This window comes from Sorex araneus, chromosome 11 (genome assembly GCF_027595985.1).
Source record: "Sorex araneus isolate mSorAra2 chromosome 11, mSorAra2.pri, whole genome shotgun sequence".
Classification (NCBI taxonomy): Eukaryota; Metazoa; Chordata; class Mammalia; order Eulipotyphla; family Soricidae; genus Sorex; species Sorex araneus.
In genome coordinates this window covers 51,156,967-51,175,553 of record NC_073312.1, presented here as the reverse complement: position 1 = coordinate 51,175,553, position 18,587 = coordinate 51,156,967, and the positions used below count along the sequence as shown (strand labels likewise).

Genomic DNA, 18,587 nt, shown 5'->3' with positions numbered 1-18,587 from the left:
TAAAAATAACAGTCCTTTGTGGTCAAACACAAAACTCACTTATCCCTTCTTTCTTCCTAAAAATAAAAATTATTTTATTTAGGTATCTAACTGAGCACAATATGTTGAAAAGGAGATGATCCTATTAGTAGTTTCAAAAGTATATCTTAAATTGCCCAAGAGCATTATCCAGTAGGATCATCTTATTATCCAGTAGGATTTATACCCATTATTGTTATTGTATTTAAGGGGAATAATAGGGTATTCCTATATGCTAGTGACTGATTTCATACTGATTAAGTAATAAATTTGATATATGAGATATAAGAGATGCAAGATATTGTTTGTTAAGGTGGTTCGAGAAAGAACTCCTTTCACTTTCAGTAAAGGTCAGAGATAGTGAAGGTGATTATTTCTTCCCAAGTATGATTTGGGATCTAGGTATTGTTACCTTGCTACCAAGCCTCTGAGAATATCACTACCAAGACTGGAAAAGAGTAAAAAATGTTAAACCAATGTCCTTATAGAGATTGGTCAGTCCCTGAATCAACCAATCTGAAGTCCCTCTAAACTCTTCCTTTTAGACAATGTATCTGTCAGCCAGAGCTGCCATAGACTGAGCAGTTGAGAAAGCAGAAATTTATTTCTCTCAGTTCAAATATAATCATATTGAAGTTTAGGGCTTCAATATAAGAATACTGGAGAAGGGCATTCAATGAAGCCCATAGTAGATAATATAATGAATGTCTTTAGGCTGTTTAAGCAAATTTTCGAAAGCTTTCTGTTTTATACCATGAAATATCTCCTCATAGATACCATATCTTATGAAGCAATAAACAAAGTATGTCTAATTCATGATAAAGAACTTGGGACGGTCAAAAACTACTTTTCATTTCTCAAACAAAATAGTTTTAGAGTTAAAAATGGTTAGTCTGCTGCTATGATGGAGTATTTCATGAACTGCTGATTATATATATATGTGATATCAAGTTAACACAAACAGTGTAACCCTTAGGGAGTTTTAAGTTATAAAAGAAACATTTTTCTAGGATCATGTGTTCTGATATAAAACCATACCCCAGCCTACTTCCATCATTATAAAGTTCTGGCAAGCCAAGAGATGTTAGTTGGTGATTTATCAAACAAGACTTCTAACTAATGGCTTGATGAAACCATCACTGTACCATAAAACACTGTAACAAATTGAAATGACTATTCCTTTCAAGACTTTACTCATTTTAGATCATTACAGTTTAGTCCACAAAAAGCAGTCCTCAAGCATCACCATAATTCTACAAATAAAAATACACATTTAGTTTATGTCTGAAGCGATCAGTCTATGTTTATTCTTACAATTCAAATCTCATATTTGTTGTTGACTTCTACCAAAATGAAGGAGAATTTGCTCCTCTCTAGCAAACTCCTCTGAAACATTTACCTATCATTTTATTTACATTGTATATGAAGTAACTTCATGTACAAATGCAAATAAAATAAAATTAAACCAAGGTTAAGGATTTTCATAAAAGCCATAATAAAATTCATTTTTAATTTTTAGTATAGGCTACAGAAACTCCAGCACTTATCAGTTTATAAAAACATAACCAAACAAACAAATGCAAATTCCACCCAGAAAAAAAATCATGCGATAAATTTAGAGATAGATGGGTCCATATTAAAGCAATAGAATTTGGGCCAGTTTTGAGCTCTTAAATCTTCTGATGCCATTTTCAAGAACTCCATAATACAAAACATGTGAGGAGTGATTTAAAAAAAATTCTATTAGTTTTACCATGTATTTTACTACTGGCCAAATGTCACATTAAATTTTATCCCTTGTGGCTTAGAGTGAAATCCTTGCTCTGTTCAGAATGGCAACACTCAATTAAACAGCATTTTTCATGATCTACACCCACCATTGTTATTGTATTTAAGGGGAATAATAGGGGTACTGACCTATATTGCGTTTCTTATTATCAATGGAGATGAAGCGTATGCAGGGATTACTGGTGATGTACTGCCCAGCCCAAGGAACATCAATCTTCGTGCCAGTTTCATAAAAGAGACCCAGAGCGTAGCGGGAGGAGTAGCTCACAGACTCCAGTTGTTGCCTTTGACATTCACTAATTACTGTGGAAGGAAAAAAAATACAGGGCATCAAACTAGAAAATATCATCTTTCTTTTCAGTGTATCAAATATAAAACTACTTGAAACTGGTTCCAAACATTTGCATCAATTCAATCTAACTTATAATAAAGTTTGAAAGGCAATATAAAATAACATTATTCTAATTTCTTTCTATAGTGTTTGCTGATCTTGGTACAATTACTCTTAACACGCTCAAACACTTTAGACCAGGATTCGGTACTCTCACAATCTGACACCAAGTTCTGTCTCTAGCTCTATTCAACTTATGATATCCTAGGACTATCTGGCAACATTATATATTCCATATATTTAGCACTTATTATAAGTCAGGGTCTTTGCCAAATAGCTGGCACAAGAATTCACTCTATTCTAATAACAATCTTATAAGGTAGAATATTATTTCCATGTTAAAGGTAGGAAGATACAGTCTGCATGTTTTCATAACGTATTCCTAGCCATAAAAAATTTTTATAATTAAAGTTTTCTAGATTTTCTGAAAAGTCCTGAAACATAGATTATGTTTGGTGGTTTTTTTTTCAATTTAGTTTTTTTATGCTCCTCATTCTACACCTCCAAGGAAAGTCATAGAGATTTAATCACTTGCTCCAGTTACATAGCATTCGTATTCTGTGGTCAAAATGGAGTCAAGAATTCCAACATAGGAACCATACGCAGATCCTTATTACTCTACAATTCCTTTACAAATCTGTAGTCTTAAGGTTCAGAATGACTTTTGACATTGCTTTCTCCTCTGACATTAATGGTTATTTCGTACTCAGAAGTAAAAGCCATCATCCCTTCAACCGTCATTTTCTGCCATATTAAAAGATTTAAATGCTTGAAGAACAAATGACCTTCTGACACTGACCTCATTACATTCAATGTATCTTGGGCTTCATTTTATTACCTAATCCACTTTTAAGGTCATGGTTTGATATCATGCTTAACTGCTTTCCAAGAATGAGAGGATGGAGATAAATATTAGAGATTGAGCACATACCGTGTATTTAATATGTAGGGTTCTTAAAATGTAGCAATTTTTCTTTCAGTTAAAAAGCAAGCCAACTAAATTGTATTGTCAGCTATTTAGTAACTAAAAGGATCTAAAGATTTTTTTTCAAACTCAAACTAAAGGGTCAAGTAGGTTAACAACCAAACTGGACCTTTTCCTTCCCTGACATGTACATTTGCACATTTAGTTCTTTTTTTAGACAATCTGCCAAGTAGTAAATCCCACTGGGTAACCCTCTGAAAAGGTAATGGATATCTATATAGAAACAAAACTAACCTTAAACACCCTTGTCTGCTCCCGGGGCGCTACAATTCACTTTGAGAACAGGGAAGTGAGACTTCTGACAGAAACAATCTCATTTCTGAACATACTAATTTATACAAAAAAATTATCTGAGTTTGAGAATATTTTCTTTTTAACTACTGAAATAAAGATGGAACCAAATCGCATGATCTTATTTTGTTTGGATCTTTTTATTATGACATATTAAAGGGAATGACCCTGACTACTTTCCAAACAATTCTATTTTGGCAAGGAATCTAAAAAAGTTACTTTACTATCATGCATTCAAGAGAACACTGGCCACAAAACAATGCTCACATAAAAATGCCTAATTCCATCATTTAACTCTGAATCACTTGGATTACATAATCTCTGTAAACTATGCACACAACATATCACATAGAAGAGTCATTTTATGACTATTCTGCAAGAAAAGAGATTAAAAATTGTATCGAACAGAGTTATTTACATTCATGTTTTCATCAGTGAAAATGTTAGTCCTCCATTTTCTAGTGTCAATGCCAATAGCAGCATATGTGTGTACATGTGTGGCTGAGGGGTAGGTGAAGGACATGCAGAAGAGAAGAAAGGGAAGGAAAGACATGCAGAAGAAAAGGAAACAGAAATACGAGCAATATTCCCAAATAGGAGCTAGTAAATTGCTTTATTTCTTTGTTTATGTAATTTTATTCTCTTTGCTATAATAAAATAACAATATATTTTGCTTATTTCCTATGTTGTTTTGTTTTTGGTTTTGTTTGGTGATGCTCTCATCCACTCATTCATTGTCTACTTCTCCACCTTCATTACCAGGTCAGGGTAATCAGTAATCCTGAATTCTAACACCATAGATTAGTTTAGCTGTTTTTGAACATCATATAAATAGAATGATACGGTATGTACTCTTTGTGGCTGCCCTCTTTCACTCAGTATCACACTTGTGATATTTATAAATGCTGTTACATGTAATTGTATTTAATTAATTGTAGTTGCAGCTAATTAATTCTCTTTGTGAGATAATACTGCTTATATGAATAAAGTAGACTTTATCCTTTCTACTGTTGATGAACCTTAAGATTATTTATAGTTTTTAGCAATTATAAATGTTATGTAAAGAACATAATATGCATTTCTTTTGAATAAGGCACAAAGTTCCTAGATCATAGAGTTCTGATACACTCAGCTTTAGTAGATACTACCAAATGGTGCTTAAAGGGCCGGAGAGATAGCACAGCGGGTAGGGCGTTTGCCTAGTACGTGGCCAACCCGGGTTCGATCCCCGGCATCCCATATGGTCTCCCAAGCACTGCCAGGAGCAATTCCTGAGTGCAAAGCCAGGAATAACCCCTGAGCATCGCTGGGTGTGACCCAAAAAGCAAAAAAAAAAATGGTGCTTAAAGGTTACCGGAAAAATTTATGATCCAACAAGCAGTATATGAAACTTTAGCTTCACCCATAGTTATTGTACTCTGTCTTCTAAATTTGGGGTATAGTGATATCACCCTGTGATTTTAATTTGCAATCTGTGAAAAAAAATTTGGAAAACTTTTCATGTTTATTTGAATATCCTTTTATGAGTGACTAGTCAAATATTTGGGGTGAAGGTTATCTTCCGTTTTCATATTGCTTTGTAGAAGTTCTTTATATATTCTGTATTTGACAATAAGTTGTGAAAATTTCCTTTTCTTTATCAGCTTCACCTTTTACTCTCTTAATCATGTGATTTGATGAACAGTTTTAATTTTAATTTAGTACATTTTAATTTAGTACATAAAAATTGTCTTGTCTTAAGAAATCTTTGCCTATATCAAGACGTTAAATATATTTTGTTACTTATTTATTTTATTCTGAGAGTATTTTTGATTTACTTTCTTAGGGTTTTGAATATACCTTGAAGATAAAGCAGCCAGGATTCATACTGTCATGGAAAAGTGGTGTGCAAATTCTTGGGAAAAAGAAGATGGGTGGTATCACCTTCCCCAACTTCAAACTGTATTACAAGGCAGTAGGAATTAAAACAGCATGGTACTGAACTAGAAACAGACCCGCAGACCAATGGAACAGAATTGAATATTCTGTCACAGACTCTCAAATATATGATCACTTAATTTTTGATAAAGGAGCAAGAAATATAAAGTGGAACAAGGAAAGCCTCTTCAACAAGTGGTGCTGGGAAAACTGGATAGCTGCCTGAGGGAAAAAAAAAAGAACTCTGACCTCTGTCTAATGCTAGGCAAAAAAGTCAGATCAAAGTGAGTTAAAGACTTCAATATCAGATCTGAATCCACAAGGTACATGGAGGAAAATGTAAGCAGAACCCTCCATGACATTGAACCTAAAAGTATCTTTAAGGATGAAACAGCACTGACAAAGCAAGTGGAAACAAACATAAAGGAATGGGACTACATTAAACTAAGAAGCTTCTGCACCTCAAAGGAAACAGTGACCAAAATACAGAGAGAGCCCACAGAATGGGAAAGAATATTTACCTAATACCCACCTGATAAGGGATTAATATATAGGATATACAAGACTCTAGCAGAATTGTACAAGAAAACAACCTCTAACCCTATCAAAAAAAAATGGGGAGAAGAAATGAACAGAAGTGTGGGATAACATTGGTTTGCCCTTCCTCCCTGGCCACAGGGAGCTTGGGTTTGTTGATTGTTCCCCAAACCTGTCAATTACCTTTGCCTCCTGATCAGACTCTGCTGACTTGTAACTATTGTTTTTCTCTTCTCCTTAATGCCCGTGGTTAGTTACTTCAGAGCAATTATTTTTTGTATAGACACAGGAAGACGGTTAAAAAGAAAAGCCTATAACTTGAGAGTTAATTGACTCCAGATATTACCTCCTGGACATCTGCTCTCTCGACTTAAGCCTCAATTGCCCTTACTTCCTAGATCCCTCAAAGCAGGGTACCAACTAGGGACTGGATAGACCCAGGGCAAATGGTGAACTACCCTGGCATTAAAATGGGCCTAGCCAAAGTGCCATAAAGCTTAACTATAAGTTAAGAGCATGTCCAGGGACAAATTCTGTCATGATCCAAAAAGTAATAACTAGATATGGGCCCTGCTAGGGTTAGGAATGATTAATCCGGCCTGAGCACTGTAGTCTGAGTCTGTGTTGCGATATCTCCAAGAAGTTGCCCTACAAGCCTAAATGTGTTTACTACCGTGTCCATAGAGAATGGAAAATATTTGGAAGTAGAATTAAAGATGTTAATTAAATTCTGGGTCTAGGAAGAGGAGAAACCCACCTTAAGTGCTGTTTTGCCCTAGTGGGATGCAGGTGGTCAGGAAGGCTTGAAAAACATGTTGTTTGCGCTTCCTGTGGGGAGGCATGATTTGGGAGGTGTGGTTAGAGAAGAGATGGTTAAAGTGGCTGAGGAGAGAAGGGGGACAGAGTAAAAAGAGGTTGAGTGTTGGAGAATGGCAGAGTTGGAGCTGTGGGCAGAGCGAGAGACAGAGTTAGTGAGCGAGAGTTGGAGAAAGCATTGTGGAGTGAGTTAGAGAGAGGGTTGGAGAGAGCTGAGAGAGAGAGAGCTGCGAGTTGGGGAGAGAGTTGTGGCCAGAGATGCAGAGAGTTGTGGACAGAGTTTGGGAGAGACAAGATGGAATCAAAGGCAACTAATCACCAACCAGCTTGGCCCACTCCTCCTTCATTGGCCCAAGGCAATGGCCATCCAGGGTGGGGAAGCGGTTCGAGAGGGCGGTGAGAGAGAGCCACCTGAAGAACCTTTGAACATCATTTAATGTGTAATGCCTCATAGTGTAACCCGAGCCAAGGGGTTTACACAGCAGCTGGGGAAAGGTGATTACACACAGAAGCTTCCTCAAAAAAGAAATACAAATGGCCAAAAGGCACATGAAAAAATGCTCTACATCACAAATCATCAGAGAGATGCAAATCAAAACAACAATGAGGTATCATCTCACACCACAGAGACTGGCACACATCAAAAAAAGAAAAAAAACAAGAACAACCAGTGCTGGCGCGGATGTGGGGAGAAAGGGACTCTCATTATTGGTGGGAATGTCGACTGGTCCAGTCTTTCTGGAAAACAATATGGACATTCCTTCAAAAACTAGAAATTGAGCTTCCATATGACCCCTCAATACCACTACTGAGAATATATCCTGAAGGTGCAAATAAAACACAGTAGAAATAACATCTGCACCTGTATGTTCATTGCAGCACTGTTCACAATAGCCAGAATTTGGAAAAAACCCACATACCAAAGAACAGATAGACTGGTTAAAGAAACTTTGGTACATCTACAAAATGGAATACTATGCACTTGTTAGGAAAGATGAAGTCATGAAATTTGCTTGTAAGTGGATGGTCAAGGAGAGTATCATGCTAAGTGAAATGAGTCAAAAAGAGACGGACAGACACAGAATGACTGCACTCATTTGTGGAATATGAAATAACACAATGAGACTGACACCCAGGGACAGTAGAAACAGGGCCAGGAATATTGCTCCATGGTTGGCAGCTTGCTTCAGGAGCTGGGGGAGAAGGCAGCTGGAATAGAGAAGGGATCATTAAGTCAATGGTGGTTGGAGGGATAGTTCCGGATGGGAGATGTGTGCTAAAAGTAGATAAAGGACCAAATGTGACAGCCTATCAGTATCTGTGCTGCAACTCATAACACCCCAAAGTAGAGAGAGAGTAAGAAGGAAATTGTCTGCATAGAGACAGGAGGAGGGGTGGGATGGGGAGGGATACTGGGGACACTGGGGACATTGGTGGTGGAAAATGTGCACTGGTGGAAGCTTGGGTGTTCGATCATTGTATGACTGAAACTCAAACATGAAAGCTTTGTAAAAGTATCTCATGGTGATTCAATTAAAAAAAAGAAAGAAAAGTGGTGTTTGAGAAAAAGACGAAATGAGAAAAAGGTGGCATTACTCTAGTTAATAGCAATTTTATTTTCTATAACTTTTGAAGTGACAGTAGAAAAGTGAAACACTACATTAGAAAAAATATGAGTCTGAAACTGTGGTCCTAGAATGATGTATGATGCAGTGTATTCCATAATATTAGTACATCCTTATAAAGGACACCCATCGCCATATTCTCATTATTTTGAGAAACAGCAACTACTATAGATGCTTGCATATATGATAAATACAATTTTATGTAAACAGTCTTAAAGCCTCCATAAAATTTGATGGAATGGGTTTTGTGTAATTTGCTTAATCACTCCATTAATGTTGGACATCTGTTTCCTTTTCTGTCCATTATAATTAGAAATGTTATGCACACATTTGTTCTTTATCTAAGTTTATAATTATTATCCAAAGACAGATTATTGGAAATGCAATTAATATTAAATATATCTTCAGAAAAAGTGAGCGATTTATTTGTTCATTATCTGTGAAAGAAAGTTCCATTAATTATATCCTTATCTATGTCAAATGTTAGTTTTGATTTGTGTTGGTATTTTTATTCCTTCACATCCATTTCTGCTCTGCTCTATGTCCTGGTTACTGTCCTCTTTGTAGGTGACTTTCCCTGAATTCTGGTTTCTGGGTGTTTTTGACCAAAGAGAGGTACTGGCATAAAACTAATAGTGGAAGACATGCTGGATATTGACTCCTTCTGTTCTTTCCTCCTTGGGCAGGAAGGCGCCGGCAACGCTGCACTACTCTAAGTTAATGGTCCTTTCAGGCAGCTCTTGAAGATTCCAACTCTCCTAGTGCAAAAGACACTTTGACATTAGGTCCATGTGTCCAGATTCCCTACTGTTACTGCAACATGATGTCATACTACACTTTTCTGGTTGCTTTAATTCTGGCCCCTGTTCTGTAAATTCCCCTTTATTAAAATCTTTCTGTTATAAATCTTTGAATATGCTAACTTGTTCTTGCTAAGATCCTGGATGAAACAAGAATTAACCATAATTTCTTATAATTTCTTCCTGGAAAACATTCTGAAGCAATGTATGGCATCTTTCACATGTATGAAATGATTAACCTTTTAAAATCAAACCCTGGAGTCCAGGTGTATTCCTAGTGGGAAAATTTTTCTGATATATGAAAGTCTGTGTTTTCATAAATAATGCACTTCCTTCAACTGTATTTATCTTCATCTACTACTGACTTCTATTGACATAACTGTAAATATTTCAGTATTGAAAGTGAAACAAACATCTTTTAGCACTAACTGGCACTCATTATCAATACTTTAGCCAATGGAATGCTGTTCACATTGAAAGTCAGTGTTCAAAGTTTACATCCCCTTCCAAAGGCCTTTAAAAAATAAAGAATTATAGAGATTTTCTTATTTACTGGTTTGCCACCATATGTAAAGAATTTCAGCTCAGGGATATTTGAAGTTTGGAAGTCAACTATAACTATTTAATCTCTGCATCAAGGAATATAGGCTCTCTTGATATATTTACTATTGTTTTTATCTTTTATGTTGAATTTCAAGAATTTCAAAAATTTTATGCATCAGTTCAACTTCTAAAATTAGACTATGTTGTTCTGTGGGTACAAAAATACAATAGCATTTTAGCCACAAAAGATGGTTCCTCTGTATTCAAAGTGACTGTAGAAATAATGCTGAAAGACCCATTTCCCATAAAAAGTTATTCCAGCAAGCTAGTTAGAACTTGAACTTTTACCATTCTAGTGTTATTTCTTTTCTGTAAAAGCATCATAGAACCAGTCTTGTTTAACTTCACCTGGAATAAACTGAACTCTCAGTTGGACTTGATGGTTAACTTGATGGTTATAGAAGTCATTAAGCTTAGAAATACGGTTTCAAATAAAGTTTTGGCAAGCAATAAATCTGGAGATTATTGGTGAGAGACCTCACCAGTTATAACTATGTGGTATTCCCTGGAGAAATATTTGCTCAATTTTGTATTGAGCATCAAGTCTGGAGTTAGAAAAATTGGAGGTTGATTCCAATTTCTGATATTCAACTGTGTGATCTTTGGTCAAGTTGCTTCTAAGTATTTGTCTTTGCAATGTGAAAGTCATTAGTACCTTCCTCAAAGAATACTTTAAAAAATTAAATAATAGTAGGTAAGAACTTAGCACAATGCCTGGCACCTAATAAGGACATTGCAAAAACCCATCACTATAGTTCTTGACTTCAAGACTTTAGATCATATTTTAGAAAAAGTTTTAAAATTCTTAATGGTAACATTCAAAATTCAAGTATTTCTTTGAAAACATTAAGCAAAGGTGACAAGAGCATTTCAGATTATATATATACGTATATATGCCATATATATATATATATTCAGCATTCCAAAGCCACTAACATCAATTGTAGACTTTAAAAATTTTCTCAAATAGAATGCTAAATTTTATAAATAAAACTGTTTTGGTGGTAACCATTATTCTACTATGCTGCAAATATGTTTTTATATCCTAATCTAATCCCAGGATTAAATTAAAATAAAAGATGCCAAAGAAACGCAGTTTGATGTACTGTCTGGTCACTTGATGAAAGTATTTTGATAAAAATTTAGGCTTAAACTAGTAGTACTGTAGCACTGTCATCCTGTTATTTATCGATTTGCTCAAGCGGGCACCAGTAACATCTCCATTGTGAGACTTATTGCTACTGTTTTTGGCATATAGAATACGCCATGGGTAGCTTGCCAGGCTCTGCTGTGCAGGCAGGGTACTTGTCGGGCTCTCCAAGAGGGACGGAGGAATCAAACCCGGGTCAGCCATGTGCAAGGCAAACGCCCTACCTGCTGTGCTGGCTTAAACTAATATTACACTTATATATTTAGAGATAATGTGAATCACCAACTGAATACAAACAGGAACATCTAGGTGCCACTCAAAGCTCTTCTTTTAAAATAGAACTCATTAAAAGCTATAGACATATTAGAGCAATTAAGTCCGTATCTAGTAAGAGAAGCTAATTATTTCCTAAATTTTTGTGTGAGCCTAACATTGCACAAAGAGCATTTTAAAAGGGAAGAAAAAAAGATAGGTCCAGAGTTTTACACATATATTATTCCTTCCTTGATCATGATTTTGTCATATTTTGTTTCTGGTAGGAACAGAAATAAACAAGGTATTATTTTAGGAGCAAATTTATAGACTCCTGTGATGAAAGATGAAGTCCTGTCATATAGGGAGTGGAGGCAGAAGGAGAGGCAGATTTCAAATGTACTGTGAGGACAGAAACTGTTCATGCTGCTACCAACACTGGTGATGAATCAAGCCCTCTTCCCTCTCTCCAGCAACCCAGGAGAGATTTCTAATCCCTGCTGGCTCCCTATCTCCATAATCATAAGAAACAATCAGTCAAGGAAATAGGGCAATATTTCCTCTGCTTTCTACTTCTAACACTTTCTTATCATTATGTCCCAGTGGTCTTTGATAAAAAGCATTTAGTTATATACATGTGGATATAGCTGACTTTCCTTGAATTCTTTTGACTTTATCCCAATCACATAAAGTCTACACTCTACTGTTTTATATATGATCTACCCACTCTTCTCTTTATCTGGATTGAGAGCCCATGAAACTAAAGTGATAGTTGTTTCTAAAGCAACTAGTTCTAACCACATGCTTATAAAAACAATCATGCATTCATGTAGAATCTGTTTTCTGACAGCCTCGAGACTATTTAATGTGTGCATTGTTTACCGTAGGTTCACTCTGCATACAGCAATATGCAAGTCACTGTAAAATATGTTTTAGCAAAACACTTTGCAGACTTTAGGGTTGATATTGGTATGAGACACAAAATAATATTTTCTTTGGGAACTTTCATTTTTTCATCTAGAAACAACGGTGATTTTCCTGTTTTGTGTTTGCAAAATATATACAATAAGTTTGGAAACCATATTGACAATGTTGAAAAATGTTCATCTTAGTTCCATGCATTCTAAACTTTAATATCTGAGTTTCAGATGAGAAAGAATATGAAAAGCACAAATTGTGTTGTTATACAAAATGTCAGAGAATGTCATATATTTTACAGTCATTTTTCCCAACCCACCATTTAATTACTTTATGACCATGGCATTCATGAGCAATACAGTCATTCTAAAATTCATAATAATAAAAACTTTATTACATGTCATTGCATATTTTTATACCAATATATATTTGTATATTTATGGCTAGAGTTATTTAAACTGAGGAAATGACTTCAAGAATTAATTTCTTCAAGGGTTTTGTAATTTTAGAAGCTAGAAAGCAATGTTTGTAATGATCTTAAATTTGTGGTATTGAAGCAAAACACAGAATCTGTAAGCTCTAGGACACTCAGAAATATGTTCATCCTATACTTTGCAAAACTGTTAGCTTCTTTTCTGTATACATAATAACAATTCCTTACAATGTATAGCTAACGCCAAAGCAAATAAACTGAACTTGAGGGAAGAATCTAAGTGGCACCAGACTTCATATAGTGAAAGTGTACAGCATTTTACTATTTTAAAATCAATATACCCCCCGGACTAACAAAAATCTCAACTTGATTAAAAAAAAGTTGGTCTTGATCTGCACATTAATTTATCTTTTCTTTGCAATGCTGTTATTAGTATATAAATCTGTACATTAGTAAAATCTTGTTCATTTTTCTTTATTATCTTTGTTTTATTTTACTTTATTCAGGCTCTTGAACTGTTTAATTTTTACTGACAATTACTCATCTGATGTTCGTATCACCATGATCTAAAAGATTTGATGATAGTCTGTCCTAACCTGAACACTCACATTTCTGAGCCTCATCAAAAATACCTTGCATTTGTGTATAAATAAGTCTGTGTCAGAAGCTGGAGCAATAGTATAGTGGGAGACGGCATTTGCCTTGCACATGGTTGACTTGAGATCAAACCTGGAACCCCATATGGTTTCCTTAGCCCGCCGAGAGTCATCCCTGAGCACAAACCCAGGAGTAAGCCCTGCATGTGGTTCCAAAACAAACTAAAGAGTATGTATCAATATAATGTGATGTATGTACTGTAACTCACTGAAACTGGGCTTCAGTTTCTTCATAGGATATAACTTACAGGGTTATTAAAAACATTAGAAAGTTAGAAATTTTGTCTCTTAAGTATAAAATATTTAAGAAATTTTATATTCTAAATATTGTAGAACATGTTATATACCTATATAAAATATTTGCAACAAAACAAAGATTTAAAAAATAATAATTATTGCTGTTTCTGTAGCTAGGAAAACAATAAAAAGGACTATCTTAGTTGGTATAGGAAGATACAATTGTGAAGAGCTCCAGAAATGTATATAAAGGCAATAAAATGAAGAAGCTTTCCTGTTCATCTCTGGAAAGATGTGATTTTTATAGATAATTTTATAAGTTCAACTATATGTCATTTTATAAAAAGGTTACTCTACTAATTGTTTTTATCCAGGCATCTCTGTTTAATTATGCATCTGTTACCAATCAGTTGTATATAACTTAATTCTATTGCAGTTTACCAAAGTACTTCTATAACCTGGAACATGGTATGTTATTTTATTTCTTCTTATCAACGCATTTCAGACACACTGTTCCACTTTATGCAGTCAGAAATATAAATTTCTCCTTTGTTTACCTGCCCTAACATACCCAAGTCACATAGTCTTTTACTCTCTGCTTGCCGGTAAATGTATTTACATCTGCTGGGGTGTGAATTCCATGACAGGATGACAAAAGGCATCTTGTCACTGTATTATTTACAGAGCAAATGCCAAAGAGCAACACTTTCTCCACACCTATATCTGCTTAGGGTCATTAAAACAGAGCTAGTCTTATTGATTATAAGGAAATGTGAAAAAAAAATGTTGGATTACCTACTAGAATCTTTTGAGACCTATGTAGCATTCCCTGAATTATGGCAATCCAGTAGACAAGAAGATTCAATTAGTTTGCCTTCCCAAGCAAGCTACCCACTGTCCTCCTCATGCACAGTTTAAGAAGCAAACAGGCAGCGCTGATCATTGGGACAGTTCGGCTTGTTTTTGCTTCCTTCACAAACCAAAATCACCTCCTCTCATTCACCTTCCTCCTGAGTTTTCTATTTACAGTTTACTACTTCACTGTATCACTCTATCACTGTCATCCCGTTGCTTGATTTGCTCCAGTGGGTACCAGTAACATCTGCATTGTGAGACTTGTTACTGCTTTTGGCATATCGAATATGCCATGGGTAGCTTGCCAGGCTCTGCCATGGGGGCGGGATACTCTCGGTAGTTTGCCAGGCTCTTGGAGAGGGATGGAGGAATCCAACCTGGGTCGGCTGCGCGGCTGCGCGCAAGGCAAACGCCCTACCTGCTGTGCTATCACTCCAGTCCAGTTTACTACTTAATCTCCTTTAAAAAGTGTATCAATCCTTTTAAACCCCAACTCTTACTTTCTCTTTCATTTTCTCTTCAGTTTTTGGTCCTTTTTTCAAGGGAGATATCTCATTAGCTAACCAATTTCAGTCCCTTTGCTTTTTCTTTTTATTTATAACTTGACAGGGACTCTACAATAATAAACCAAAATAACTCTCGGCACCCCAAGTAAGTAAAAAATGACTCTATTAGCTGGCGAGACAAGTTAAAGTATGCCAGATATTTTCGAGTAAAATTGGAAGTTACAAAGATCTTGACTTGTCTTTTATTAATGCTCCCTGAAGTACTCATCTCTTGCAGAATCATAATTTTAAAATCTACCTCTTCAGCTGTCTTTTCTTCAATAACCAGAATTCAATATAAATAGAATAATTAGAATAATTGTATTTATTTGAGCAGCTGTATAATATTTCTATTTTATTAATGACAAATAAGCTTTAGTGGTCAAGCATGAAGCAGATTATAACAGTTTCTACAGCCTTAATTTGAAACGCCAGAGTACCAACCTAGAGTTTATAAACTGAAAGCTTCCTGGAGTGGAAACTGATTTACACTCTGGTTTCTCATTTGCTAACAATGTCACTGTGTTCACTTGCACACAATAACTCAGCAACATGGTTCCAAAGTAGAAATAGGAATAAATGATTGTTCCACCAAAAATTTAATTTGCCTCTATTTCAAATAATGCACATTGATAATACTGAATGATGCAGCAATAAAATATTTATTTTATATGCAATATAGATGAGCTAATGTCACTCTCAGGAATTTAACTTTTTAATTTGCTAACTTGGTATTTGTACTTTATTAGAAATTGCAAAAAGGATAGTCTATTATTCTCTTCCAAGTGTGAAAAAAGTAGATGTAGGAAAAGCAGTTCCTATTATGACTCCAACATGGCTAGAAGAAACATTCACTCTTTATTGTTTTACTAGAGGAAGGATTTCTTGGTCTCTCTCTCTGTCACTCGCTCGCTCGCTCACTCTGTGATATGTATGTATACTATACATAGTGTTATTTTCCACATACACAAACAAGTATGTTAAGTTTGGTCATAATAAGTCTGGCTGAGATGGGGGAGGGGGGTGGTTATAGGAAGTTTATTGTTTGTTTAGAAATTTTGTGCACAGAGTATTTAAAACACTTTTCTCTAATTAATAAACTGTAATTAATCTAGTGAGTTGTGCATGTATTTAAAACAATATGTATAAAAAGTCATCTTTCTTTTTCTGTCAGTTTGTACCTTATTAGTCATTGCTTTGAATTGATGTACTATAAATTTTATCTTGAATTATAGATGACCATCATGTAATCTATAATAATAACAGATTCACCTTTCCTTTCCAGTATATGTAACTTCAATTTTTTTTTCATGATAGTATTGGTTAACATCTAGATATAGTGCTTCTCAAAGTTTAATGAGCAAGGATATTATTAAAATGCAGATACTCTTTTAATAAGCTGCCAGCTAATACTTTTCACATTTTGAGCAGAGGGCTCCTCTACAATTACTATAGTAATAATGATACTGGTCTCTTTTTTCCCAGAAAAAAATTCGAATTTTCCAGGGACCAGGGGAATGGCTCAGGGGACTGGAACACATGCTTTGTATTTGGTAACCTGGGGTTCAATTCCTAGCAAGCCTGGTTCCCCTAAGCACCACTGGGAATGACTCTTGATCACTGTTGGTTATTGACTCCCCCAAAACAAACAAAAAAGAATTCTAATTATCCACCCCATCAATGAAGATTAATAAAATAATGTGCATATATTAAATATCTTGCTTAAATGGAAAGCAAAACTAAGGCCCAAATGAGTAATTTCAAGGTCATTATTCTGAATATTTACTCTATATATTTTCTGTGATAAAAACAAAATTAATGTAAATATACCAGACTTTTTTAAAGTTAGGATACTTAATGCAGATCATTTATTTATTACATATTTTAGAAAAATTTCTGTAGGGTTTTCTTTTTTAAATCAACCTTATTATTTAGTTACTGAAAATAGGATTGGTAGACTATATCCCATGGTTTCAGTCTGACCCTTGTATCTTTTGGTATATCCCCATTTTTGATAATATATTTATTTATTTACTTACTTACTTACTTAGGGGGCCTTTCAAACACTGGTTAGGGGTCCAAGGACCACCACTTCCAGTGATATCCAGTTAACTGGGCATGGTGGTTGAATGCTAGGGCCTGACGATGTGACACTACTTGATCCCATGTGTGCACCAGGGCAATACAAAGTAATGCTACTGGGTCATGTGATGCCAGGGATCAGCCCTGGGGCCTTGAACAGGAAAGGTATGTGCTCCAGTCCTCTGAACTATTTGCTTAGTTCCTGCAAGTGTATTTAGATTTTTTTGTATGATTGAAAAATTTCAAAATTGTAATCATATTTGGTGACACATGAAAATTATGCAATATTCCAGTGTAAGCATTCATAAGCAATTGAAACAGTTGCACTCAACTGTTGAATGCTTCCATCACTGTTTACCTACCACAACAGCACAATACAGTGGTTGCAATATAAGTTCCATATATTGCTTTCACTGCTTGACAGTGCTGTTTTGAGCTTCACAAACCACACTAAGGCACAGTTATTTAACATGTTTCAAGTGCCATGTTGTACTGTTGTCATAATTTTTTAATTGCTGCTACATATTCTACAAGTAAGCTTTAGTTGGCATATACAATGACACCTGGATGACTGTATTATCATATTAAATAAAGCCTTGTTTACCATTGAATGACACTGTAGCTATGCTCCAAAATACAATATATATAGGCATTACTGGGTTTAAATACCACACAATTCACAGAAAGTTAGCAGTCTTAAACATTTTAATGGAATATATCAACACAGTAGAAAATTAATTTATTAAAAATAAAAAATAGAAAATAAAGCAGAGACTAAATTAAGGTTCTGAGTGTTTCATTTTCCCCCCAAGCAACCAAAGCTGTTTGCTGGTGTTTAGTAAATTAAATTATGTTTTATGGCAGCAGTTAAAATTCACAACAACCTGATGGGGAATCTTCTAAAATGTGTTTCAAATGATGATGACAAAAATACTTTTTTAAGTATAAAAAAAGCGGGGCTAGAGCGATAGCATAGTGGATAGGGCATTTGCCTTGCACGTAGTCGACCTGGGTTCAATTCCCAGCATCCCATATGGTCCCTTGAGCACAGCCGGGAGTAATTACTGAGTGCAAAGCCAGTTGTGAACCTGTGCATCGCTAATTGTGAACCAAAAAGAAAAAAAAAGAGAGAAGCTTGAGTTTACAAATCTGTGAAAATGTGAAACTTTAAAAATCTATGGATATTAACTGTATTATTCACAGCATGTTCTTTATGGATAATATTTAAATTCATCATGTAAAATTGAAATGGCATGAATGGTGAAATTCATTTATTTTTGTGGATATAATCACACTCAATTATTTTTCAGAATAGAATCTCAATATCATATTTCTCTATCACATAACAAACCATTTCCTAATAAGTGGCATAATTTTGTGATGATATTTTTAGGGCTAAGATGGAATTGTGGTGAGAGATATCACCACGTACAAGTACTATAAATAAACACTGAAATGATTTGGAAATGAGCTATTGTGGCAGAATTGATAATGTTTCTAAATGAATACAACCAAAATTTGCAAGCCAAAATCACTAAAATATAAAACATTCTGTAATAGAGTCATTTTAATAATAGCAAAATGTGCGCTGTTTGACAATGTCTAGTGGCACACAAGCTCTATATATTTCTTGTGTTGTGGAAAGTTAAAACAAAAAGCAAGGCCTTCATTTCCACAGAAAATGAAAC

General features: G+C 35.0%; 1 protein-coding gene across 2 annotated transcripts in view; it reads right to left on the bottom strand.

Annotated features, from left to right (window-relative positions):
- Positions 1–18,587, bottom strand: part of RNLS (renalase, FAD dependent amine oxidase) — a 299,467-nt gene that overhangs the window by 71,692 nt on the left and 209,188 nt on the right. For both annotated transcript variants that reach the window (XM_004607498.2, XM_055119607.1), the window contains exon 5: positions 1,936–2,109. In XM_004607498.2, the coding sequence (XP_004607555.2) occupies positions 1,936–2,109 (174 nt within the window). The remainder of the gene's footprint in view (positions 1–1,935; positions 2,110–18,587) is intronic.